Source organism: Ostrinia nubilalis, chromosome 23 (genome assembly GCF_963855985.1).
Source record: "Ostrinia nubilalis chromosome 23, ilOstNubi1.1, whole genome shotgun sequence".
Taxonomy (NCBI): Eukaryota; Metazoa; Arthropoda; class Insecta; order Lepidoptera; family Crambidae; genus Ostrinia; species Ostrinia nubilalis.
The window spans coordinates 10,808,452-10,834,117 of record NC_087110.1 but is presented as its reverse complement, the minus strand read 5'-3'; the positions used below and the strand labels follow the sequence as shown (position 1 = coordinate 10,834,117).

Genomic DNA, 25,666 nt, shown 5'->3' with positions numbered 1-25,666 from the left:
GTATGCATGGTGAAGTCAGAAATGTGATATCATCATTTTTTTTTTAATTATCATACAAAATAACATTTATAAAATCAGATTTGTATGAAAATTAAAATAATTAAATTGATGATTTCAATTTTTAGACTTCACCATACCATTTTTTATATGCACGCACATGTTAACATAGGCTAATGTCAGCTTATAACATCATTTACTGTTAGGTAGAGTAAAAAAAAAAAAACTTTTTTAAAAACAAGCTTTATCCTGAAATGCAGTTGTACTAAAACGAAAAAAATAATTGTATGCTAGGTGCAAAGAATTTCGAAAGTTTGTATCGCGCATGGAATTTATTCCTCTTTTTTTCTGTTTGCGCTACAAGCTTTTGAAATTCTTTGAACCTAGCATACAATTATTTTTTTCGTTTTAGTACAACTGCATTTCAGGATAAAGCTTGTTTTTAAAAAAGTTTTTTTTTTTATTATAATTTTATTTTACACTTTTTAGTTGTAACTATCTCGAATCTCTGGGCCCTGGTCATCATTTAGCACAAAAGTGCTCGGGAAGTGGAATCCAACGAACCCAAACTCGATAAGTTTCCGCCGTTTCGTTTAGGAGTTCCTATGGCCACCTCCTGACTCCATCATCAGACCAGCTCAATGGTACCATAATATTGCATTGTCATCGTACTTACATAAGTATACCAAATTTCAGCGCAATCGGTTGAGGAGAAATGGTCTTAAATTCAGTTGCAAGATTTGTCCCACACATACTAACAAGTGAAGTCAATATAAAGCTTGTAATAAAAACGTGCGTCGGCCGGGAATCGAACCCGGATCAACTGCTTGGAAGGCAACTATGCTGACCATTACACCACCAACGCACTTGTGTATAACGCTTTGAAAATTACTAACTGAATGAATCACTTGAGTAAATAATCATGATGTTGTTAAAACCGACTAAACTGAATTCAATAGAATAAACGAAATTATAATAATAATAGCTTCACAGATCTAGGTTGTGCACATAGTTAGTAATATCTGGCACTTGTAAAGTAAATTGTAACATAAACCTTATTGTGTTTCTTGATGCGATATCCAACGACGGCACACAAAAGGGAAAATTTTGGCAAAACAGACAGAAATAACACAAAAGTTCCTGAGACTCCTAGCACTTGTATGTGGTTTCTGAGATTTCGTGGTGAGTGAGTGAGTCAGTCAGTCAGTCCTTCGCTTTTATAAATATAGATGAGTGTTGTTTACTCAATAAATATTACTATAATATTCCTTATGTAAATACATTAAGCTTATAATTGAAATCAATTGTGGTTACATTCCAACCAGAAAACGGGAGAGCCCATTTTCAAATGACACTGGGAAATTCAATAAATCAAAACTGGAACTAGCGTAGGGCTGCTACTAGTCATATTTGTCACAAACTAATACGTCGGTAAACTGAAAAATCTGAAAATTCAGATTCTCGGCAATAGTAAACATTCTTGTTTACACAAAAATCTTAAATATCTATGGATTAAAATATTGGTAATTCCAGTGGGCTATGTGAGACTCTCCCCGCCTGCTCACTAAAGGCGGGGCCTACCCACTAAAACCCGACGGTGTCCACCAGAGCCCAAAGAAACGGAGCCGCGAGTTATTGTCCTAGCTTGGATATTCGTCCGCAGATCCGCCTCAGGCTAGAGGCGAGCGAGCGAGCCTCTCCGGCTTCGAGGGATCCCCAATCCCCTCCTCCAGTTGTTTTTTTATATAGGTTTCCTCCTCCCCTGGTACAACGTCCTGTTGCCCCTGGTACCCCGGTCCGCCGTAGCGGGTTACGCTCTGCTCCATGCCGCTGCTCAGTCAGCTTTGCTGATCAGAGAAGTATCGAGAGCGGCCCTCCAAAGAATGGGCCCGGGCAAACACCCCGCCAGCCCCCACCTGTGAGGGTTTTTAAAGATGTCCCCTGTATCGTGGCCCGGGCAAATGCCTCGATGGCCCCCGGCCCACTCAATTGTGGGTTACGGGTTGCCCGACAGGCCCGCCGAGTTGACGAGACCTGCCGCGGTGAGAAGTTAGCCGCCCGCGTGAACAGACCACGCGGGCGTTGCCCAGGGTTCACCACGAGGAGGTCCCTCACCATCGCATCCCATGTTTCCTTAAACCCTTGATTCAGTTATCACACCCCTAGTTAAGTCACCCCTGCAGGTATTAGCGAGTGACAGAACCCGGACCGACATCAGTGACGCGTCATTTCATTATCCGGGCTTAAGCCACGAGCTTTTCTACAATCGTTAGAATTTGTAGAACCGTTACGAATTTGCAATATTACATCCGAACCTAGGCCACGACCCTGTACAATCTAATCGGATAAATCCGCTAGTAACATTGTGAACAGAATTGTAAAGAAAGAAAGAAACAAAGAAACATTTATTGCTATGGACATCACAAAAGACAAAAGCGGAAAATAAAAAAAAAGCAAACAAGACAGAGGAGCACATAAAACATAATTATAATTGAAGAGAAAGTAAACTGAACAGTGCCTGTCGCACAGCGATGCCCATCGCAATGGGACCCCACTCAGCATATGCCGTGGCCCCCGGTGAGGAAGGCCACGACCCTGGTTTTCAGATTTTAGTAGATTGTATAAAGTAGAGAAGTTATAACTTCTCTATCGTGTGAGATCGGGTTTCGTTGCGCTCCTAAGGATACAAAATAGCGATAATTCTGACTGAAAATCAGGACAACGTTGAAAAATAGCTGAAAGTATTTGTCTATTTTTATTTATTTTTTACTGGCGGACAAAATTTTAAGTAAAGACAATGGAACTGAACATATCTATTTCTAAAAATACTAAAACTAGCTCAGTACATCTACTATTTAGAACAGGATAAGCCACACTTTTGACAGAATTTCATCCGCTTAGCGTTTCTACAGTCTTCAGCGAAATTTTCTCGTAATAACCGGTTCTCGCCGGCCGTAACCGGATCGCACCGGCGCGCACTCGATTAATCCGGTACGTGTTAATGCTGAGCCGGACCCTGTCTGCTTTGAGTCCGGGTTTAAAACGGGTTTTAGGGTTCCGTTTAAAGTGTAAAGTCGGAGATATTTCATTCGAGCTGGCCGTTTGTGGAAACAGGCTAGATTTTATTGCAACTCTACCTGTGAATTACGCCCGTATTCACAAACGATGCTTGCTTAAGTGAAGCAGCAAATCCAACGCACAGCGTTGAATAGAGCTAGCTAGCTCTGTGATTGGTTCATGTGTCACCCTGTGCGACAACGCGCACTGTGAGACCTATTGTAATGTTTGTTATACGGGAGTTAGACTTTTGGCCATTCCACTCTTTCAAACAATAAGGGCCGATCGAAGTTCTGACTTCGATTCTTAAGTTGGTCTACATTGTTATGTTTGTTTTCAGTTTGATGAAAGTGTATCTAATAATCTCGACTCAGTGGTTTTGGTTTATAAAGGTATTTTCGATGTAAGGCAGATCAATGTTTGGGAAATTAAATATTTTTTGAAACTAATTTATTATCTATGTATCGCTGTTGGTTTCTAATAAATAAATAAATGAAACACTGTATTAGGCCTATTAAGTGGAAGACCTAGTAACTAGCCAATCGATGTAGTTATTCACAACGTTAATGCACATTACTAACTTTAAGGCTAACTTAGTTCCATAGGAAATTTCCAGTTAACCTTTTAGCCAACTGAAATCAGAGCTGAAGATATTTTTATCAGACAAGAGTTCATTTTGTTCACGTTTGACCGTTTTTTTTTTCATAAAACGCTGACGATGTTACGGTAATGGAGCAAAGTGCAACGATACAATTTTGTTATTATTATGGCAGGTACAGTCAGCACTGTATACTGTTTAAGAAGTCGTTAAACTTTATTTCCAGCGAATAAGGTGTAATATGACTGTGTATAATTTTTTACGTGGTTTAATGTGCTTAATGCGAGTTTGTATTGAACGTCGTCGCCAGCGAGTGCGTCAAAAAATCTATGAAGATTTTAATTCTTGTCGCCAATTAATATTCACAAACATTTACTATGAGGTCTCACTGTGCGCGTGGACACACAGCGTGACACACGAACTAATCACAGAGATCTATTCAACGCTGTGCGTTCGATTTGCTGCTTCACTTAAGCAAGCATCGTTTGTAGATACGGGAGTTAGTGTAACTCGTACTTACTATTGTTCAAATCCCACCAGAAACAAATCAATTTCTTTCAAATCCTAATGCACAAACAAAATAGATCATCTGTAACTACTTTATGCAAAAACTACTTAAACCCGTCTTTTTACGTAATATAAAAAGTCACAAATGTTAAAATTGTAATTAAACAAGGCTAGTTTTGATCGTAATCAACGTGAACAAAGTCGCGAGTAAAAGCTAGCTAAACAAAAACAGTGTGCCACGTTAACGAAGGGAAAGGTTGTCACGACCGCGAACGTGTTAATGGTTTCAGTTAGCAGTCTCAGAAACATTTTTACCATTATTAATAACATTGATGTATGAAAATAGAAAATGTGGTGTAAAAGGTGGATAGAAATTTTTACGCGGGTAAAGTGGTTACTTTATCTTGATTGGGGAATGGTTAATGCAGTTGAGTCAAACTGACTTTTATGCGGTTTTTTTTAGACCTAGGTGCCAAAATTGTTTATGTAAGTTTTATAATAATTGTTGGTTTTCCAAATATCTACTAATATTATAAAGCTGCAGACCAGACTTATAGTATAAAATAAATAAAACCTTGAACTTGAAATACGCTCTATCATAGTTATTAAAAGCAATAATATTTTTAAACGTTTGCTGTCCCTGTAGGAAAAAAGTATTGTTATCAAGAGTAGGCGCACACCGTTGATTTTTCGTCGGCCGATAGTTTAGTTGGGCAGTTGATCAGTATGGGCATGTATGGGAGTGCGCACACTACGCCGATTCGATTTGGCCGATTTTTCATACAATTTGAAAAAGAAAATTATACGAATCACATCTACGTTAATATATGTTTGCTAAAGTATTTCTTTTAGAAAATAAGTATTTTTTCTCACCTCTATGTAACCTTTTAAAAACCCTTTGACTCTACCATTAGCAGTTGCTCTAACCAAAAGATTCCGAGGTTTTAACAAAAATATGACACTTGACAGTGATGTGTTAATAAATGTTTGTGTTTTTGCTTTAAAAGTTTATGTGGAAAACATAAATTTGCTGTTTGAAACCAACTGTAAAAGGGAGAGTAATGTTTTTAGTGTGTGTCAAGGGTACTTTTAAATGTTCTTTTAAAATCTACAAGGAAATAATTTAACCAACACTTTTTAATAGCAGGTAGATGAGCCATAAAATATTGCACTAAAAACGAATACACATTTTCGTTTCTCTACGAACTATAATAAAAGCTCTTATTCGCGTAATAAATACAGACATAAAAACAACTCGGCCCTAACAATGTAGCAGTAAAATGTATTTATTAACTCATTTTGAGGAAACACAAAACCCATTTTACGGTAAAGATCGCTTAGTCCGCCATTAAAATTAAGTATTCCCAAAGGAAGCCCACCGGTCCAGAGGGAAGCAGATAAAACTGGAATTTTCCGCCCGTCACCGGTTTCAGGAACGTTCTGCGATACATTTAGTATAAAAACTCAGTGACAAAACCTTACGGAAATTAAAAAAGAAACACTTTTTTGGGTTCCACTGGCTGATGAAAAATCCGAGAATTAGAAAGAAATAAAAACAAAAGAACGCTCTAATGGAATTGTGACACGTTGAACGAATAACGTCGTTATTGTTATTTTTACGAGTTGTTATTCTACGAAAATCTTTCCTAAAGACTGTTTCCCGCTTTTTATAACCTGGATCTTCAAGACTCGAGTCGATAAGTACCTGAGCAAGTGTGCTCCATATTGAATCTCATCATCACTTACCGGGGAGAGATTTAGGTCAACCGTAGGTTACAAAATTGAAATATCTACTCGCATCTAGTTCTACTTACATTGAGAAGGTTACGTTAGGGACAAGAAACTTTTTGACCACGTTTCATACTAGAATAATAAAAATATGTAGTTATATGGTTTTCAATTCTGGGTGAAATGTCATATGTAATGAAAACAAGAATTCATAAAATTAGAGTACCTAAAACTAGTTGTTTTTATGTGAAAAGTTATTTTTTAATATTTGCAATTAAGCTTTTAAATATCTCTTTTTATTCTCCCAAATAAAATTAATTTTAGAAAGACTAAAGCGTTTCAAACTAGACTTTTCATGACTATTATCATTGCAAATGTTATTCCTGGAAAACAAACAGTTAAGGAGAACTCGTTTTAGGCCCAATTCGACCAAACTTTTATCAGAGAATAACTCCTGGTATAACTGGCACATTGACAGTTTCAGTATAGGAAATACATATGTCAAAATTGACGATTAATTCTGAGATTAACATTTACTCTAGTTTGGTCGAATCCACCGTATACTAAACGGGATCCTGCATAAAACGGGATGTCTCCATGGGAACAAGTAGAAAAGCCATATATTTTTTAATATTGTTATATCCATCCAATAATACTACGGAACCCTTTACATTCGGCCCAGTTTTGTTCTGGCTCAATATGAAATAAATACGGGCCGGCTTGAAAAGATATGAACTCGAGGAGTGAATGGGGCCCATTCATTCGAATGAACGAACGACGAATGTTGCGTAAAAGAACGAGATTTTAAGTCCGACGGTAGTGGACAAATAAACTAAAATTTCTCGCTGAGTGGGAACTAAAGATACTAAAATTTTTCGCTGAGTAGGAACCTAGGAACATTTTGAAGTTTGTAGAGTTAGGGTAAAGTTGCTCATAAAATGTCATGCTTATTAGTATGCTTAAAATAAGCATGCTCGAACAACTAGAAACGATCATGCTTAATATTAACAATGTTTCGACACTCATCAATTTCTTAATAGTAGCATGTTTTCGTGCTAATACTTCATGAGCAAGGTTACTGTACCTTCATTATAGAGACACAAGAGAACTATACAATAAAATTGTATCTCACTATTAAACTAATTTTTCTGTGCATATAACTCACAACTCATTTGTAGAACTTTACAACAGTGAAAAGTTGTAGGTATGTTGATAAACAATTTTTACTCTTTTGTTGTGTTTGTTTTCATAGATAAAACTCGATGCTTGTTGTATAAAAACTTTTCACAAAACGTAAAATTTTCATGGAATATTCTTACGTTTATTTAGTCTATTTTCACAGTCATATGTAGTAGAAATAATTATGTAGTCTTATTGCTATGGGGTCTACTTGGGTTTTGCCGAATGAAACTTCATCATCATCATTTCAGCCACAGGACGTCTACTGCTGAACATAGGCCTCTCCCAATGATTTTCATACTGTCCGGTTGTCGGCTTGCATCTAACTTTATGAGATCGTCAGTCCACCTTGTGAGTGGACGTCTCAAACGATTTAAATTTTAAAATTAATTCATTTTAGCGTGTATTTTATGACAGGGAAAAGTATGCTAAATTATAATTATAGGTAACTCCTTTTTAATTACGTTTTCCTGTAATATAAAAGTACAGTTTTCTTGTCCTGTAACCAACCCTGTAGTAAGTCCCTACGTTTTTTCTATGACGTTCCCTGTAAAGTTAGTGTGGCATAGCACAAACAATAGAATGACATTGAGTTAGTTGCGCACTGCGACGTGGTCGTTGCCAAAAGCTAACAGCATTAAGGCAACACCTTGAACGTTTCACTGTGTGCTAAGATTAGCCAGCTTTAGCTTAGCGACAACTTGGTTTCACGACTAGGTAATTTGCTAGTCAATATGTCGGAAGATATTTAGTTGCTTATTTACCAAAACACTTACGCCCGTATTCACAAACATTACTATGAGTGCGCGTCGACGCACATGGTGACACACAAACCAATCACAGAGCTCTATATTCAACACTGTGCGTTCGATTTGCTGCTTCACGCAAAAATCATAAATGTCATCCAATATCATCAGATCGTTTTCACCAGTTTTCACTTATGTTTGACTTTGTCAACTTTCAGAACGTATGGTAAACCTACTGTATAATTCACCGCTCCATCAGCTCCATCGTCCCAGGTGTATAATCAAACTAATGTATATTCAGGATGACCTAAAATAAACATAAGCCCATTTCAGAAAAACGTCCGTATAAAAACTTTTGTGCATATTGAATCTATTAAAAGTTATTGGTTTGGCATCGGCGATGTCGCACTGCGCAAGCCGCAACTCAATCTGTACAAAAAGTTTTTTTATTCGTGTGTTTGTATGGGGTTATCTTAAAAACTGTAGTTTTGATTCTACAAATATGCTGAACCGCAAAGAAAAGGGTCGGACAGAAAATCTTCTATATCTTCAAAAGTACCTGACCTAGCTTTATGAAACGAAACATACTGGAAAAACTACGCATTTTTTTATTTTACATTTATTAAAAACTAGCTTTCCGCCCGCGGCTTCGCCCGCGTGGAATTTTGTCTGTCACAGAAAAACTTTATCGCGCGCGTCCCTGTTTCAAAAACCGGGATATAGAATCCTATGTCCTTTCCCGGGACTCAAACAATCTATACGCCAAATTTCATCAAAATCTGTTCAGTGGTTTAGGCGTGAAAGAGGGACAGACAGACAGACAGAGTTACTTTCGCATTTATAATATTAGTATAGATAGTATAGATAAATGTTTGAATTAATTTCATTTAAAGCTAAGGTCAGGTACTTTTGAAGATATTGAAGATTTTCTAATCGACAATTTTTCTATGAGGCCCAGTGTAGTTCACAGACAGACAAATTATTCGTATTACAGAATAACGTCAACAAGACTTGGGCAAAAAGCTCTTTTCGGTTTGCCTACCACCATCTTAACTTAGTCTGTCTAACGTCATAAAAACATTGTTTTTTAAAAGTTTTATTTCGGCAATGCGTATTATGGTTATGATAGGTAGCTCTTCTTTCGTTGAGAATTCTGGAGGAAGCTCTTCGCCTGATTAATATTTTACTTCCCAAGAGAGCCAAGAGCTTCCCAGAAAAGTTCAATAAACAGTTCCTTATAGGGTAGTTTGTATCCTTCTGATATCTAGTCTCTAAAATACTTTTACGAATATAGGGTTAAAATCTCTTTCTTACCAATTTTTATAATTCTTTCACACACAGAAGCTTCATCATTATTGAATGATAGAGGCAAACAATACACGCAAGTGAAACCGCGGGCAAAAGCTAGTTTTTAATTTTACATTGACCTACCAGTGTTACATCACTTGTAATAGCATAATGTTGCATAACTTAAGCGCAGGGGAGATTTATCGATGGACAGTTAAGTTTTGTACCGCACTGCGCAACGCGCGCCTATGTAGGGATGTGATACTTTATCGATATTATGATTAGCAGAGAAGAAATTAAAAAGATGTTTGAAGAAGTAGAGAAGTAGAAAACATTATTATGGATTTAGTCCATTTGGTAATTTATCATTCGTTTGTCATTTCAACACTAATGGTCCTATTTCTTTTTAGAGGATTTTGGAGATGTTGTGTATAAATCTTGTCAATGATTTTTCCATAAGTCACTATTGCGAGTATAAGAATTAGTAAGTACCTACAGATTTCTCTCAAACATCATTGAAACAAAACTACACAAATAGCAATAAAAAGCAGAAAATGTCGTCTGCATGTAAATAGCACTACACCACAACTTACGTACTTTATCGACATCCTAAACTAGCGGCGTTCTTGCGCCTCGTTACCCGGAGGCAATATCTAACTCGTTAGACGAGTATACTCGTAACATACCTAAAGTCCGGTCTGTGAGCACGTAGAATTTTGTCCAATGACCCCAACCTACCCATCTTTATCGCTCGCGCGTAATTATATTGCTGTCGCAACTGTGCGACGGGCACCCGCAGTGAGTGTGCGAGCGCGACAGCAACATAATTACGCGCGAGCGATAAGGATGGGTAGCTTGGGGTCATTGGACAAAATTCTACGTGCTCGCAGACCAGACTATAGCTCGTTATACGAGTATATTCGATACTAGTCTTCGTATTTCGAGCATCGTTAGGCGCTTCACTATCAGGCCGTCGAGTTGACGAATTCTCGGCCTCTTTACGAAGTATTTCGTATTACAAAGTATTTTAAGGGGCTCCCCAACCCGTCTGGCTAGCGTGGGGCTTAATGCTTTATTTCGTTTCAGCCAAATGACGTCCACTGCTGGACAAAGGCCTCCCTCGAGGATTTCCATAACAACCGGTCCTGCACTGCCCGCATCCAGGTGCTTCCCGTAATCCTTTATTTACCTTGGTTCTTTTTATCTAAATAAAATATTATGCTTCGCTCTTCAAAATATTCAATACGCGCATTTTTTACCCGTGCCGCAATTTTGTTTCCAACAAAACAGTAGAATATTTTATACTAGCTTTCCGCCCGCGACTTCGCCCCCGTGAATTTTGTCTGTCACAGAAAAACTTTATTGCGCGCGTCCCTGTTTAAAATACCGGGATAAAAACTATCCTATGTCCTTTCCCGGGACTCAACCTATCTCTATGCCAAATTTCATCAAAATCGGTTCAGTGGTTTAGGCGTGAAAGCGAGACAGACAGACAGAGTTACTTTCGCATTTATTAGTATCTGGGGGCACGGCAGTGCCCCCACCAAGTCGAGCAAAAAAGCGGCACGGCCGTACCATCCTTTTCTCGAAGCAATTCAGGCCATTTTCGACCGCCTGTAACTTCGTTGTGGATAAAACTAGAAGGCTGAATTTTCATTAGCTATGCAGGCATTGTAAAGACACGGTATATTTAAAATTTCATTCAATTTGAACCAGAAGTTTAAGAATTATAACGGGTCAAAGTTACTTAATTTTGTCACTCACTGACTCACCGATCATCAAAACTCTAAGGCACTTCTAGCAGACCTAGAAGCTTCAAATTTGGAATATAAGTAGTGTTTGGTATATGAATCAAGGAAAAACTAAAATATTGGGGGGCACGGTAGTGCAACCGCCAAGTCGAGTAAAATTTTTCAATTTCGGTCCAGTTTTCTAGATACATAACTGCTGTCTACAAAATACAAAAAGAAATGAGATTTGGGGGCACGGTAGTGCAACCGCCAAGTCGAGTAAAATTTTTCAATTTCGGTCCAGTTTTTTAGATACATAACTGCTGTCTACAAAATACAAAAAGAAATGAGATCCCATCAAAAACAATACTTGTCAAAAAAACCAAGTCTCGCAACTCAGTTGTTCTACGGTAAAAAGTTGTGAGATCCATGTAATACCAAGTCCAGGCCAGGAAATCTTTAACGTTTTACATAAATATATTGACTTGGCCATCGCACCAAATAATTTAATTTACACGTGTTTTCATGCGCCTGACTTGGTATTACATGGATCTCACAACTTTTTACCGTAGAACAACTGAGTTGCGAGACTTGGTTTTTTTGACAAGTATTGTTTTTGATGGTAGATTTTACTGTTTTAGAATGAGATCGTATCATAATAATATTTACTTAAAACACGATAAATTCCCACGCACATAATTTTACGACGCGTTCACACTGCATGATAAAAAGCGCAAAATGGTGCCCGCCGTAAAACAAAAGAAATAAAATTTAGACGGGTCTACAGAAAATATAAAAGTGAATCGTAAAATTTAGCTTGTCAGTTGCGCGAATGGAGAATATTTTTATTTACGACACTTTCTTATTTATAAATGGTGATACCTGATCTGACAATAAATAAGAACATGTAGTTCGGGCAAAGAAGAATAGAGTCTTCCGACGTCGTCTTGTGTTCCGAAAATAAATTTCAACCAAATCTTTCAATGTTCCATACAAAAGTAGTTAGTCATTCCACACCCTACATAGTTTAGTCAAATTCAACCACTTTAACATAACTCAATTATATTTGTTCGAACGAAACTGTCATACATACAAACGAGGACAATCCCAGACGTGTAGCATTTGCATTTTATTGCATTTGGATGCAAATCGATGCATCAGCCTGAAATCCATTTGTGAATCCATGCATATTCACATTCTGTAACGTCACAATGTAGGTAGAAGGAGAAGACTTCTGAAGGAAGTGTGTCACTAAACATCATCATCATCATTTCAGCCACGCCCAATGATTTCCATATTGACCAGTTGGTAGCGGCCTGTATCCAGTGGTACTAGCACAGTGGTTCTTAACCTTTAAGTCATGAGGGACCATTTTACCAAATTTCTGTCTTGTCAGGGACCACGGAAGGTTAGACAAACTTCGTGGGTGTATAGGTAAGGTCATTTTGAGAATAAGAATGATTTTTTTTCAAATACTATGAAAGCGGAGGTCGATTTCTTGCCCACTGTGCGCCGTTTGCGTTGTGTTGACTCGTGTTGTAAAGAACCACTGTTCTAGCAGATGTAGGGCCACTCACTCTTTCCGTAACTCTCACAGACTCTTGTTTTTTCAATAGGATACTAATTGTTTTTTTTATCGTTCACACGAACACGCTGTTTGCAGAGTTCCTCCAAACAACCAATCCGTTCGAATTTGTAATTCGAATTTTAAACACAATATTTATTGCGTTCACACGACACTCCAGTTTTGTGGGATGCTGCATTACTGGATCCTGCAAACTGGATTGCTGTTGAACCCTCACTTTTAACATACATATTTTAAAAGATTTACTACATCATTCCAAATTGTATAAACATTTTAAAAACCTATCACATGATCAGGGAAGGTACGCAAATCTAATAGAGCCTCCCTAATAGAATTTAAATCCAACAATCCAAAGGGGGGGATAATCTCGTAACCAGCCGCAGCCTCCATCCGCTCGCCGGATTGAATTCTTACTACCCTTCATTCATTCACTGTCCCATGTCGTAAAATTTGCAAGCAGACCCGCTGCACAGGGTATAGTGTAGAAATGTACAGTAGGAGCGCTTTATTCTTCTTTTATAATCGTTGTAACAACTGAAAGCAGTGGGCAGTATGCACTGTATTGCTTAGCTTTCGTAAGAACTCATAGTTATTAGAACTTATTGTTTTAGAACAGCTAAGTTCTTGAGGGACAATCACTTGCTTAAAAATGTAGAGTAGACTTCACTCAGTGGGCTAAGCTATTTGGGTATTATTACTTATTAAATCACTGGACCACGAATACTCGTTCAATAATAATACTTCTTGTTCGTTTAAAAATGATGCCTTTTCCCAGACCATGTCAATGAAATGATTTTATTTTTATTAGTGTCAAGTTTAGGGCAGACAATATTTTTATAACATAGATTCAATATTACATATCCACTAAAACAAAAATAAATCCCTTTAAGAATGAATATCTGAGATTTCTGACCCTTTTTGAGGTGTGCCGGAAAACTTGCTCATAATTCCTATGTCTGTTCCAGGAAAACGAATAAAGGAAGAATGGCTGGCTCGCGGGAACGCTTGCTCCACGAGAACCGCTCCAACTATGAGTACGATTACGAATACAAACGACGCTACGACACCAGATACGATAGGAACAAGCCCGAAACCAGGCACAGGCAAGAAAGAGAAAGAGATCATGCGTTTGAAAGACCGAGAAGGAAGAACGGATACGTCTACGAAGACATCTATTCTGATTTCGACGAGGCTCAAGGACGTCTGTCTCTATTTCGACCAATAAGACCCGAATACCTCAACTTGCCGACGAGCTATGACGTCAAATATAATTCTCTACCACGGAACTATTACAATTATGACGAACGACATAGTCGGAAACAAAAGAAAGATTATTACGACTTTCGAATCGAGAGCGAACGGAGGCGAATGCGGGAGGTGTACGAGCCTTACAAACGACGCACCCCTGAAGTTAGGCGCAAGGAGCCTGTCAGTTATGAGCGAACTAAAGTCATCGAAAGCATCCGAACTGCTGCTCCGAATCCTAACCCAAAACCGAAGAACGTTGCTGTGTGTAAACCGTTACGTTTGAGTGATAAAAACGCTCAGTATTGGACAACAGACGTCCCCGATCGTCCTCGCCGGCCTAAAAAGCCCGACGAACAGAAGAAGAACGTGAAATTCTCCGAAGTTTCGGGATGCAATCGGAAGATGATCGTCGACGACCCAATTTGCGGTCGTAAGGTCGTACCGGTTAGAGAACTAGAGGTGTCGTTAGACCAAATGATACAGAATGGATACTTCGAGAAGCATAATATCCCGATAGCCAGGAGCATCCCGTTGGAACGGGATGGGATGAAGGAAGAAGGGGTGATGCCGAATGGGAAGTGCCTGACGGGGGAGGTGAAGGAAAAACAACCGCCGAGGCGGACCCGACACTTGCCGCAGGTAAGTTTTTATATTTTTGAGTTATTTATTTTCAGCAGTAGCTTTCGAATATTTTTACGTCACGTGTCCAATCTTTGTTTGAATAGGTATGATTGATGCCATATACTTTTCGTTTACATTTTTATAAAATCATGTTTACTTGAAAACATCAAGAAAATATCTCACTGTATTAACAATATACCTAATATGTTTAGTCTAAAAATACGAAAATCAATAAAGTCCTATAGTTAGTTGACCTTAATTCCATTATTTGAATAAGCGTACAGCTGACCACAACAAGATTCGGCAAATACGAAAACAAAATCAGGAATGAAATACAAATTCACTGTAAAAGCTGGTGCTTTTGCAAAACAATACCTTTAATCTCAATTCCAATGCCGTAGTAATTCCTCTATTTTCCACGAAGCGAAACATCCCTGAAATTGGGTTGATGAATTGAATATCAAATGCTCTCACAAAATCCGTGTTCATGTGAAATTCCATACACACAAAGCATTCCATAATTTGGACGGACTTTATGCCTAAAGGTATTGCCACACTGGATGCGTTCTGCGAGCAGCGTTGGTCAAAGTGAACGCCGCCCGCATTATGTATGAACAACATTGTCGGTCAAACGGTCAGCGGTCCGGACAATACAATCGGTCAGCGGTCGTGACAAGGCAATCTGTCAGAGGTTTGCGTTCTTTGCTCGTGCCCACACGGTCAGATCACATCAATAAAAATGTATGTATACGGAACTATTCCCACCTCTCCTATGTAGGATCTACAGCTTGACTGCCATAAAAACCCAACCAATGAAGGTCAAGTTTGTCTCGGGGGAAAGATAAACAGTCATTGGACCCGCAACGAAATTAATCAGAATAACATAGGAGGAGTTCGAAATTAAGGTTCGACTTCCCTCCATTGCAAAGCGGATGACAGGTGACAAACAATAAAAACGTATACCGATAATGTTATTCATACATGATGCGGGCTGCGTTCACTTTTTCCAACGCTGAACGCATCCAGTGTGGCAAATCCTTAATTGAATCATCCGGTATTGAAACAACATTTCGGCAAAACTTTCCGGGGCCGAAAGCTTCCATTAACAATTACATTCGAAGCTTATTACGTAATGTTACGGCATTTACGGCATTGTGGAGGAAAGTTCGGGATATTTTTGACAAATTGACTCACGCTTTTGTACCGGTTTGTTTGGTTGGAGTTTGTTCAAATACGTAATTTAGGATCTCTTGAGTACAGTTGGATATTTTGAGCTCTTTTCTAAATAATTATACGAGTTCTGTTTATCGGGTTTACTGTAATACCACAGAATAATAATAAGTACTACATAATACTTAGTTCATATAAATTGTTGTTGAGCTTAATTTGACACCTTTTTATTGTTTGATACCTAAATAAGAGCACCATTTGGGTTTTCTAATTCGTGATCTAAGTCCTACGTATCTCTTAGAGTGCACGACCATAATAATATTATGACATATTTAGTTAATATTACTTGGATATAAATTCATAATTTAAAGAAATAAAACCTAAGTAGTTTCTCAATTAAATAATAATAGTACGAAAAATGGCAGTACTTACTTTAATCTGTCAAACTAAGGACAACAAGGTTAAATAAGAAACAAAAATCAAATTATGCCAATGTTGACCTATTTCTGTGACAAGCAAAAAACAAAAACAAACGACACAAAAACAAAAGAAAAACGAAAACAAAACAAGTTCGTAAACGTCAACATTTCTTGCTCCACCCATGATTTCCACGTAACACAAAAATAAAAACGTCCAAACGCTACGTAGCGTCATAATTGGCGGCAATCTGTGCCCTAATGGATGTCCGCGGCTGAACTAGGGCAAGAATAATGTGCGTTATCGATCCCTGGGCAGTGCCAAAAAAGGAACGCCGGATAAATTCCATGTTGGCAAGTTTTTGGCTTAAAAAGATAACGAGATATTAATTTGGTCTCCTTTATATGGAAAAGCCTCGAAGTCGAGGCTTCCGGCGACTGGGACCGCAATTAACTGGGACCGCGGTCCCAGTCGCCGGATCCGTAAAAAATAAATCCACGTCTCACGCTGCTTTTTCCAGTACTTTAGGGAAGAACTTAGGCTGGGTTGCACCATCTTACTTTAACTTTGAGAAACGTCAAAAATCTGTCAAACTCCATACAAAAAACACCGGCTATCGTCATTGTTACGGTCAAGGTTAGGTGGTGCAACTCAGCCTTAAAGTGTTTGTATTAGCATATGGCCGAATTAAATTGCTTAATCAAGCCGCCCATTTCGTACATTTGCAAGCAGTTTGAGCGTTTGAAGATATACAGGGCATTGTAACTACCTATATTTTACATAAAAACCCTAAAGGTTTATAATAAAAACTGTCGGTTAGATTTAGGCTACGGCTAGTACAAGAATAATATACCATATCGATCCCAAAGTCTTGTGTGGAGTTGGGGACTTAATGTTGACAGTTCGGGATAAATACAATAGAGACGTAAGTAAAGTAGGCTCACCACACACAGGTAACATACTTCCACAGTTCATAAAGGTAAAGTCCGGTCGCCGAGTACGTAGAATTTCGTCCAATGACCCCAAGCTACCTATCCTTATCGCTCGCGCGTAATTATATTGCTGTAGCGACTGTGCGACGGGCGGCAGCAGTGAGTGTGCGTGCTCGATGACTGGACTATAGCAGGAAGGCGCTACCAACCGGGCGATGTGGAAGTCGTTGGGGGAGGCTTATGTTCACCAGTGGACGTCCAGTGGCTGAAATGATGATGATGATGTCATCCCACTATGGTGACGTAATTTTTTTTGTGAATTTGGATATTGTTCCTGTAGAAAAGTTGTTACATTTGTACAGGTACAATCAATCCTTTTTTTTATATCATTAACCAATGGGTCACATTGTATAAGACGTAGTGTGTACTCCCATTAGGTGGACCAATAATCCGCTAAAAGTCGCGGGAATCACTTGGATGCGGGCAGCACAGGACCGGTCGTTGTGGAAATACTTGGGGGAGGCCTTTTTTCAGCAGTGGACGTCATTTGGCTGAAACGAACAAAGGGGAGTTACTGTACATACGTGTATTAGGATTCAAATGTGTGGTTAAGTTTAGGGTTTCATATTAATAGCTCGACTTGATCATGTCATTAGGCGATCAAGGCAGCCGATATGGATTGATGGGCATCTCATTTAGACGAGGTCCTTACTAAGGGCGGGTTAATTGAGTGAGAATACATGGAACTATACATTACTTATGTATTTAACATAATTTGCGGGGCATGGCAGTGTAATTTTCCCTGAGACGAAGACCTTCACTAGTTTTGTCTTTTTAACAGCAAAGTTGTAGGTTAAAGTTCCCCAAACTTTTTGGTTTGATACGGGACTATTCCCATCTCTCGTTCCCACCGCTGCAACTTCTGTGTAGCCAGGATCTACAGCTTCACCGCCATAAAAACCCAACCAGTGAAGGTCAAGTTTGTCCCGGGGGAAAGTTAAACTGTCATTGGACCCGCAACGAAATTAATCAGAAGAACATGGGAGGAGTTAGATGGCAATAGAAGAAGACGACCAATATCAAAATAAATCAACTCAAATTTCAATACAACAAGTGTCAATGCCCTTCAGCCTTCTCCACAGCTCCCAAACACGGGAAACTGTATGATTAATTTACTATCTGTCAACAGCAGGTTATTAATTACGATCGACATGGCGGGTGGTGCAAGGATTGGGAGGTTTTCCGTAAAGAATATCAGGGTATAGAAATAAAAAGCATAATATTATTTATCTCAATATAACCTTAAATGACACTCCCAATTTGATTAGATATCCATGAATTTCGATTTCAAAATAAATTTAAAAAAAATTAAACAAGGTCTCAAGATAGTTAGTAATAGTAGTAAGATAGATATATTTTTGGCCTTTTTGTGTCAAAAACCAAAAGATACCATTAATGTCTTTAAAAATTGGAGAGTAATAATTTCAGCCACAGGGCGTCCACTGCTGAACATAGGCCTCCTGCAATTTCCAGATAGGTCGGATGGTAGTAGGAGAGTAATGCCAGTTATCCAAAACATACAAAACGTATGACATGTATAACAGTCTGAATATTGTTATGACTCTACGAATATACAAACATGGTTGATCGCGTCTGCCTCTGAATCGAGCCACGTAAAATCAAAAGGCCGGAACCGGGAAATTATGAAGGCACCAGTTACCACAGCACCGGACGGTCAATTAACTGCCCATTGTTTATTCCCTGTACATGAAGTCTGCCACCATCGTCATCATCATCTGGTCATTTAGTCTCCACTGCAGGAGCACGGCTCTATCAGAGGCAAATAGAGGGTGTGACCTACAAGCCAAGGGTTTTAAAGATTTAGAAATCAGGATGCACTATAGGTTCGTTCGTTTCAGCCGAAAGACGTCCACTGCTGGACAAAGGCCTCCCCCAAGGATTTCCACAAAGACCGGTCCTGCGCTGCTCGCATCCAGGCACCTCCCGCGACCTTCACCAGATCGTTGTTCCACCTAGTGGGAGGAATGCCCACGCCACGTCTTCCGGTTCGTGGTCGCCACTCAAGAACTTTCCTGCCCCAGCGGCTATCAGCTCTATGAGCTATGTGCCCCGCCCACTGCCACTTGATTTTAGCGTGGCATAGGTACCTAAATGATTCCATAGTTTTGTAAATACAAAGAACTAATCGTAAAGGTAGCAGGGAAGCTCTGGACGCAGGCCGCTACCAATCGATCAACATGGAAAGCATTGGGGGAGGCCTATGTTCAGCAGTGGACGTCCTATGGCTGAAATGATGATGATAATGACGATGATGAAAGAACTAATGGTCCCCACCTGGTAAACTAAATTTATGTGTGTGTGTGTGTTACGAGTGAGAATTTTACTTTACAATAAAATGAGGTAATTTCTCTAAAATTAATGGCGGAAGGTCCTAACAGAGTATGACCCAAATATTGTCATAGTTTGTTTTAAAAGGATTTTCACGGTCGGACGCCCGACGTTTGTTAGTGTAGTAGTAAATGAGAAAATGAGAATATCGATATCGACAAACATCCAACATATTCCCCAACTGTTTATCTAGGGCAAACATGTCGTCCAATATTGTCTGATGGATCAATGATGTTCGTAGAAACGTGTTGACGATTTTACGCTGTCATCCAAAAGTATTACGACAAAGTAAAATAAAGATAAGCAATCATGTTTCATTTCTAAAAAAAAACAATTCAGACATCTGCCGCTTTGAAATAGAAGGAAGTGGATAATTTATTTCGAACTTGTGTAGTTACATCACTGATACTGATTAAATTCATTGGGAGTTCAAAACAGGAACTTATCCCCGAGACTTCTCAATCTTTCACAAAAACAGTTGGGTTTCATTGGAGGCCAAACTAGATCCTGGCTTTAAATAAGTTGCAGTGGTGGGAAAGAGATGTGGGACTAATCCCGTAATCGTGTCACTATCGAAATCAATGGACTCGATGGTCTCTATTAAAGTTCGTTCGTTCGTTCGTTTCAGCCGAAAGTATAAATTAAAGTAAACGTTTATAATTCTCCCAAGCCGCTTTCGGCTACGGTAACCGCCACAAATTCCTTTTAGTCCGCAATAAGAGGGCTACGCTGTGTTGCCCTATCATGTGTTTTTATGGCTACAGAAGCCAATCTTGTTAGTAAACGTGCGCGAACAATGACGACACGTTAGGACACCGCTGATGTAGTTGTAAATGATAGCCGCTGCTGGTCTGGCTTTAAGAGCATCTCGCTTCGAATCCAGATCAGATTTTCTCTGCTCTTTGCAGTCGTAAACTTTTTCCTGTACCAGGCACCTCCACTCAAGACGATGGTTAGCAGTTTCTTCCCCCTTTAGTGCCGGTAAACGTTTATCGATATCTCAAATGAACAACACTAGCATATAAGACTATAAGACGTCTGTAGTAGCGTCAGATTTATGCTGCCAGTCTACCTTGCGAGGTTTCTTGACAACCCACTTCTTACGGCGCCGACTTAGCCTTTAAAGTTTTAGAGACTTCATTCACATAAGTTTTTAATACCTAGGTTTATAGTCTAGGTTTGTCAAACTTATAATGTCTGATATCAGGGTTCAGTGCTTTCCTTTCCTCATCATCATAATTTTCAGTCATAGGACGTCCACTGCAGAACATAGATAACCCAATGATTTCCACACTAACCCGTTGGCGGCGACTTGTATTCAGCCTCCTGCTACCTTTATTAAGTCTTCGGTCCACCTTGAGGGTGGACGTCCCACCCTGCATCTAAAACCCTTCTAAAATTAATAGGTAAACTAGGGTAGTTACTAAAGTTGTGAGTTTGTTACTCTTTCACCCAAATCCAAGATTTAAATGGAATTTTACATTATGTAGATACCAGAGTAACATCCACGCGGACGAAGACACAGGCAAGCCTAGTTATAACAAGAACACTTAGAATTCAGTTTGCGAACCAATCGCAAACGAATCGATAATCAACTTGAAATATTATTCCTGAAACATAATAGCGTAAATTGCTTTAAAACCCCGAATGCTGAACAAATAACCAGAGCCGCCATAATGGTCGGTTGTTTGTCCATCGATATTGTTCTATTATTCTTCCATTTTGCGTTTATTCATTGTAGGGATGTTACCAAACCTACCGAAATCGAAACAAACCGAAACCGGGATCGGAAACGTATTCCACTTTGAGCACCCGCCCAAATAGCACCTGGATTATTCCATTTAGAAAACCTATCCATATAAAAATTCCTGAATAAGTAACATCTGCCCAAAATTCGATAGGTGCTATAAGAATAGGCCAGGTGCTATTCGCGCAGGTGCTATTTGGGCATGTATTCAAAGTGGAATACGTTGGATCGGAGGCTGAGGCAGAAGAGAGAATTAAGGTCAGGTTTAAGAATTATTATACGTCATCTTCGTCAGTTATATTCTTATTGCCTAAAAACATAGGGCAGCGCAGGACCGGTCGTTATGGAAAGCCTTGGGGAAGGCCTTTGTCCAGCAGTGGACGTCATTTGGCTGAAACGAACGAACGATAGGCATACCTGCCGGGCTAGTATGTGCAGTAAAATACACCATGAATGACCATGATAAAATATTATCGAAGATTTTAGATGATACTAGCGGCCGCCCGCGACTTCGTACGCGTGGATCCCGTTTTACCCCCTTCATCTATCTTACGCGGTTTAGATTTTTTCATACAAATGTTTTTTCCCGCTAACTCCCGTTTCCGTGGGAATTTTGCAATATCCTGTTGTAACTAAGCTTTAAGTTTACTAAGGTACCTGCATGCCAAATTTCAAGCGTCTAACTTAAGCGGTTTAGTTAGTTTATACAAAAGGATTTTCCCGCTAATTCCTGTTCCCGTGGGAATTCCTAAGTATACTATAACCTGCCCAGGAGTATGAAGAATAATTGTACCAAGATTGGTTAAAATCCGTCTAGTAGATTTTGTTTCTATAAGGAACATACAGACGGACAGACAGACAGACAAACATTTTACTGATTGTATTTTTGGCATCAGTATCGATCACTAATCACCCCCTGATAGTTATTTTGAAAATATATTTCATGTACAGAATTGACCTCTCTATAGATTTATTATACCTAAGTATAGATTATAGATAGATTATTATGCATCAAATTTTTTCGTATCGTGTCGTACAAAATCGATAAAATGCCTGGATAAAAGTTTATCGTGGCATGTATCCTAAACCTACTGGTAAGTGTAAGCCTAGGCGCAGACCACTGACTTTTAGTTGGCCGATAGTTGGCCCCGATTCTAATTTGTATGAAGAATCGGCCGATACCAAATCGGTGTAATGTGCGCACTTTCATACATCTCCATACTGATCAACAGCCCGACCCAACTATTGGCCAACTGAAAATCGGTGGTCTGCACCTAGGCTTAATCTATCTGTAGTTTGTACGCCGCTAATGCATCAACCTTCAATATGACTTGCGATTATAATTTATCGGAATCGAAAGCGCAAAATCAATCGGAAGTTCCGAACTTTCGGAAACGGAATCGAACCATTGTAACATCTCTAATTCATTGTTTGGAAGAAAGAAAGAAGTGAAGTAATTGAAAATGGATGTTCTGATTGTGAATGAACATCATGAATGGATCTACGTATTGAATAACATGTGGTTTTTAATATTCGTAATACAAAATTGATTGAAATGTGTTTTTCGTCTGAAAAAATTCGTCTTTTCAGCTTTTCTTGGTGTAATTTCGGTTCAATCTTTTTTATTTGACTTACAAACTCTGGTTGGGTTTTTATTGGCGGTCAAGCTGTAGATCCTGGCTACACAGGAGTTGCAGCGGTGGGAACGAGAGGTGGGATAGTCCCGCCAAACTTTCTAAAATACCTTATTCACCTTATACCTAAGGAAAAACGTAAAAAAAGGATTAGATCCCTTTCGTCAGTCCAAAAATGTTTTTCGAAACTCATTAAGTATAACGCTGAAAGTCATGCCTTCGTGAGTGGGCGAATCCAAAATAAGGCTACTTTGGTAATAAATTTTTCGAAATGTACACAAGACATGTATATTTTCTGTGACGAGTAAAATTTGTGGAAAATTGACAATAACCCCTTTTTCGCATTTTTGTCAACATTTTGTTGTTCATAATACCTATTATAGCTTCTCTATAAGGCAGTTAAGCTTGAAGTGCCGTGGTACTTTGCTCGCTCCTCGATATCGAATATCAAGCACGTGAAAACGAACATTCAAAGATCTTACGAAGTAAAGGAAAATGGGAGGCATCGTGTTTTATTCAATAAGATCGAAATTAGATCAATCAACCTGAAACCGAGCCTTTGTGCTAGAGGTTAAACAAATAATTCAATAAACGGTTCGACTAGGTACTTATAAAATAATGTAAAATTGTGTAAGGAACTAAAGATGGATGGATGTTTGTTACGCCTTCACGCTAAAACTTCTTAATTTTGTTTTACTTTCTTTTCTTTATTTGTAAAACATACAGCTTACAGTTTAGCACAAGAAATTCTGAAAGAGTTTTGATGAAATTCAGTGTTTCAGAGACCATGAGAATAACTTATCTAAATAAATTGTTTTATAAGTATCAGCTTTTAAAGAGAGACACGCGAGCGATAACGTTTTGATGATTTTGACATACGGGTTGATGAAACAAGTTGACCAAAAGGGTTTGTTTCGATGGAGACATCCCATTTTTTCTAGGAACTGTTTTTTACAGGACTCCGTTTAGTAGTATACGTGTTTTAATGTACGTTAACACGAACATCCCGTTTGCAGTGTCCCGCAAAAAGAAATCCGTTCGAAATTTTCGTTTGTTTTAGTGTGTTCAACTGTTCATACGACAATACAGTGTTGCGCATTCTTGATTTACCTACTGGATAGTACTTATTATTATTCTGTGCTGGATCCGGCAAAACAGGATTGTCATGAGGACGAGCCCTTGGTGTACTTTCGGCCTAAATCAGCCGAGAGTCGGGCAACTCCAGCACAACTTTTTACCCGCGTTCGTCCGAGCCGCGGTCGCTAATGAGCTAGGGGCTTGACTGCGAGCGACTTTAAGCTTAGGGTAAAAAGGTTAAAGTTCTGGGATTAGCAGGCTTTGGCGCTTTAGTACTACACAAGTACACATTGAACCGATCTATACAGGGTGATTTTACCAAATGTATGGAAGCTGGAAACATTGAATTTTCGGATAGATCCAGTTTATTCTGTAACCTATTATTAATTTCGTTTGATAGAGCTTATGAAGCACTTTCAGGATCAGTAACTATTTTTTTGATATCTTGTATAATTTAGAAATAATCGCGTGAGAACACTTATCGTTTCCACCCTGAGTAAATTAAGCTATCATTGTATGTGTATATCAAAAAGTTTAAACGTTTGTTTGTTCTATAGTATAGGTAGCCCAAAAATGTCGAATCGAGATCCGTGGAACGGTTGGTTCGAACACCGTCGACCGCTGGACTACGGTGGTGAACCCACTCGACCGTTCGTTCGTTTCAGACCAATGACGTCCACTGCTGGACAAAGATCTCCCCCAACGATTTCCACAACGACCGATCCTGTGCTGCCCGTATCCAGGTGCTTCCATCATCCGTAGAATGGCCAAACTTAGCAGCAGTGGGCGGGGCACATAGCTTACGGGACTATTCCCACCGCTGCAACTCCTGTGTAGCCAGGATCTACAGTTTGACCGCCAACAAAAACCCAACCAGTGAAGGTCGAGTTTGTGCCGGGGGAAAGTTTAACTGTCATTGGACTCGCAACTAAAGTAATCAGAAGAACATAGGAGGAGTTCGAAGTTAAGGTTCGACTTCCCTCCAGTGCAAAGCGGATGACAGGAGACAAAACAAAGGTTATGTAACCTTTAAGAAAAGATGCAACACGAACAGTAAATATAATGTTGGGGATCTATCTTATGAGTTTTTATTCCACTTGGCACATAGTTTGTCTAAATTAAAACAGTGGCATAAACCTCATCCATTTAAAGCTGTAAACCCACGTGTAAACTGTCGTTTTACACTTTCAATTATGTTAAGCATACACTTCATTTGTCCGCTACAATAAGCGTCGGCTCGCAGATGGTAATGCGAAACACAGGAGATCCTGAGTGGCAGCTACTGGGCATAGAGCAAATAGAACTGCCAGGTCAGCAAAGTACGGACAACAGCACCACAGACCATATTGCATTTGTTAGATAAGTTTAATTATCTTAATTTAAATTTCGACAAAATAAAATTAATTCGTTCGTTACATTCCCTCTAATATGGTCGAGTGAAGCGATGGCTGGTTCACTCGTCATGTCTGTGAACAGGCGCTGCTTTCGGGGACTGGTCAATCCAAGTTATTCAAATTTATGTATGCGAGTCATTTCTACTAGTATCTTAATATGTAAGTCTAGATATTAGCACGTCACTACCTTGTTTAATATACCACGCAATCTTGTATACCCATTCTTATAAGATACACCATACAAGAATGCATGGTAAATTCAGTGAACTGCTCCTGAATCGAATGTACCTACTACTACTATTTCTATTTATTTATATTAACCGGCAGACAGTGGTGACTGAGTTTGTTGCGGCGCTTCTTCTCAGCACTTGCCAAATGTTGGTCTCGAAGCGCTGGTAGGGTAAAAAGATTATGAGACATGTAGAGGCTCCTTAAGAGCAAAATGACGATTTGTAAGAACTATTTATTAGTCCAAACAAATAAAGAAATTTTGACTTTGACTTTTGACTTTGACTTTTTGACTTTGACTTTGACTTCGTCGGTTCAATTCCCGCCTTAGGCAGTTCTAATTTTTCAGCCCCTTAAAGTAGTAAAACGTTTCGT

At 39.0% G+C, this 25,666-nt stretch overlaps 1 protein-coding gene, 1 long non-coding RNA gene and 1 other non-coding gene across 3 annotated transcripts in view; 1 reads left to right on the top strand and 2 right to left on the bottom strand.

Moving 5' to 3' along the window:
• The window catches only part of LOC135083501 (uncharacterized), a 236,378-nt gene extending 225,119 nt beyond the window's left edge, over positions 1-11,259 (bottom strand). The window contains exon 1 of the long non-coding RNA XR_010259624.1: positions 11,048-11,259. This is a non-coding gene — a long non-coding RNA (uncharacterized LOC135083501). The remainder of the gene's footprint in view (positions 1-11,047) is intronic.
• On the bottom strand, positions 791-862 carry Trnag-ucc (transfer RNA glycine (anticodon UCC)). Its single transcript has one exon. It is a non-coding gene; the product is annotated as a tRNA-Gly (tRNA).
• A 2,523-nt stretch (positions 11,260-13,782) lies between the features above and the next one.
• LOC135083235 (facilitated trehalose transporter Tret1-like) overlaps positions 13,783-25,666 on the top strand; it is a 39,253-nt gene continuing 27,369 nt past the window's right edge. Inside the window, exon 1 of the mRNA XM_063977973.1 lies at positions 13,783-14,301. Coding sequence (XP_063834043.1) covers positions 13,783-14,301 — 519 coding nt within the window. The remainder of the gene's footprint in view (positions 14,302-25,666) is intronic.